Here is a 2876-nt window from a genome sequence, read left to right as displayed (position 1 = left end):
AGTCAGTTCTCAGAGACTTATAGAGGAAATTGATTTAAATGATGCAGAAGTACTAGATAAACTTCAAAAACTTAAAACAAATAAGGCAGCAGGCCCTGATGGAATATATCCAAGAGTTCTCAGAGAACTAGCAGAGGTGGTTTACAAGCCTCTGACAGTTATTTTTAAGCAATCCCTTAAAACTGGAGAAATACCAGATGATTGGAAACATGGCAGTGTAGTACCTATCTACAAGAAAGGAGACCGGACTGAACCAGGAAATTATAGGCCTGTCATCTTAACTTGTATCGCATGCAAAATACTGGAATCCATCATTAGGGATAATTTGGAATTATTCCTGGAACCAAATGGTGTTCTAAATGATAGGCAACACGGTTTTCACAGAGGGAGGTCGTGCTTAACAAACCTCCTGGACTTCTTTGAGGAAGCTACAGCATGTCTGGACTCAAACCAGGCTTATGATATTATCTATTTGGACTTTCAAAAGGCATTTGACAAAGTTCCGCACGAGAGACTCATATTGAAAATGACATCTGCGGGAATTACAGGAGCTATCACCGAGTGGGTTCGAAGTTGGCTGTCTAATAGAAAGCAGACTGTAACTGAGCCCCGCAGGGATTGGTGTTGGGGCCTTTGCTATTTCTTATATACATAAATGATCTTGATGCAGAGGTTAGAAGTAAAATAGTAAAGTTTGCAGATGACACAAAACTAGGGGGCCTAGCCAACAGTATAGAATCAACTAAGGTAATACAGGAAGACCTAAACAGCATCCATAAGTGGGCAGATGACTTTCAATTTAGATAAATGTAAAATTTTGCATGTAGGAAATAAGAACCTTAGACAAGACTACTTCATGGGTGGAAAAAAACTAGAATGTGCTCAATTTGAAAAGGACTTGGGAGTAATGGTTGACCCAAGCTTAACAGGATCTAGGCAGTGTGCTGTAGCAGTAAAAAAAGGCCAACAGGATGCTGGGATATATAGCCAAAAGTATTGAGTATAAATCTAAAGAGGTTATATTGAAATTATACAATGCCTTAGTCAGACCGCACCTGTACTACTGTGTGCAGTTCTGGGCACCACACTATAAAAAAGATACCGAAGCTTTAGAAAAGGTTCAAAGAAGGGCAACTAAATTAGTTCCTGGCGTGAAATATAAATGCTATGAGGAAAGACTCAAGTTACTTAACCTGTTTAGATTAAGCGAGAGGAGGCTCAGGGGTGATTTAATTGAGGTATTTAAATTTATAAAAGGAATCAATAAGGTTAACTATAATAGATTCTTTAGGGTGAGTTCAGTCTTTAAAACAAGAGGACATAAATGGAAACTAGTTAAGAGTAAGTTCGGCACTGATGTAAGGAAATATTATTTTACACAAAGAGTTATCAATACATGGAATAGGTTGCCAGGTCATGTAGTTGAGGCAGAGACCCTTGCTGTGTTCAAGTCTAGACTTGATGCAGTTTTGGATACTCTTTAATTAAGAAATGGCGAGCTTAGTTGGGCCGAGTGGCCTGTTCTCGTCATCATATGTTCATATGTTCATATGTTCATATGTTCTTATGTTCTTATGTTCTTATGCTTGTGCGTTTCCCTTGCTTTCGCAGCCTTCTGGAGGAGTGCTTTGTGATGAAGGATCCTTTCTGTCCCGAGAAAGAGAAGTTTCTCGTGTTGGGGTCACACTGCAGCTTGTGCCACAAGACCGTTTGCGTGGGCGCGGTACGTTCACCAGTTACTAAGAGCAGCTCCTGTCCACTCACTTTCTAAACCACGGCTAGTCTTGTGCGCGGCTTCTCAGAGCTGCTTTTCATACCAGTGGCAACAAATGCTAAGAATGGTTCTTTGCAGGATGTAATGAAACGATGTCTCTGCCTGTTGATGAGTCAGAGTTGTTGGTTCGCAGGAGTGCAGCCTGTTTTACACCAAGCGCTTCTGCCTTCAGTGCGTGGGGGAGCACCTGGAGCAGTTTCCCCAGCAGATCCAGACAGAGCTTGGCAAGAAGAAACAGACCCAGAAAACTCCCTCCTGATCCCAGTCCCCTCAGAGAGCACCGAGACTGTGTGACACTGAAAGACTGTTTTCAGACAAGCGCTGCTCCCGGTGAACTGTTAATATTCGAAGCGAATCGGTCAGGTGCTATAGAGCAGTATGACAGTTTATTAACAAACCACACCACTGCCTTAGTGTTGTAAATAAGTGAATAAATATATTTTGCTTTCAGTTTGGTGCTGTCCTTACTAAATTAAAAAAACAGTCGTGCATGCTTTTCTGGAAAGAGGTGAAGATCTCTGAGGTTTATGGTGGAGGAGCAGGACACCTGTACTTATCTTACAACAGATGGGGAAACAAGGAAAATTAGTGAATAAACAATAGGAACTGCCCACAGCCATTATACCTGATGTATTTATACAGCCATGATGGATGAGCAGGTGCAGTCAGAGCATCACCAGCACCTGCAAATGAAGAACACAGAGAGGTTAGTGCCTGCAATTTCCCGAGTGGCAACGATTAAAGGTATGATGAACGAGATCTTGAAATCAGACATTTGGAGTGGTTCAGTAGGTCAGTGGGTTCAGTGCTGGAGTGTCCCCCCCCAGCAACATGTGGGTTTGAGTCCCATTTAGACAGAGTTTCTTATGGGTTTTTTTTTTTTTTTCCAGTTGGCCTTTCAAATCGTAGCCTTAACTATATTGGGGTAGCAGCTACACCAAGCGCTCTGGCGGTCCGTCATAGTCCGTCTGGTCCGTCATAGTTAAGGCTACGGTTTGAAAGGCCAATTGCAAAAAGAGTCAAGGTGGGGTTAGAACCCGCAATTTCCCAAGTGGCGACACCAGCATTTACTCACTGAGCCACCAGAGCGCTTGGTCCAGCT

The 2876-nt window shown here is 42.5% G+C and overlaps 1 protein-coding gene across 1 annotated transcript; it reads left to right on the top strand.

The window, feature by feature from the left end:
- The first annotated feature begins 1572 nt into the window (after nt 1-1572).
- LOC118770595 (cysteine-rich DPF motif domain-containing protein 1-like) lies at nt 1573-2543 on the top strand. The gene is made up of 2 exons (XM_036518355.1): nt 1573-1723; nt 1908-2543. The coding sequence occupies exons 1-2, from the start codon at nt 1583-1585 to the stop codon at nt 2031-2033; spliced, it is 267 nt and encodes an 88-aa protein (XP_036374248.1). The 5' UTR covers nt 1573-1582; the 3' UTR covers nt 2034-2543.
- The last annotated feature ends 333 nt before the right edge of the window (nt 2544-2876 follow it).

This window comes from Megalops cyprinoides, chromosome 23 (genome assembly GCF_013368585.1).
Source record: "Megalops cyprinoides isolate fMegCyp1 chromosome 23, fMegCyp1.pri, whole genome shotgun sequence".
Lineage (NCBI taxonomy): Eukaryota > Metazoa > Chordata > Actinopteri > Elopiformes > Megalopidae > Megalops > Megalops cyprinoides.
Note: the sequence above shows the minus strand (reverse complement) of the source record. Positions and strands in the feature narration are given on the sequence as shown.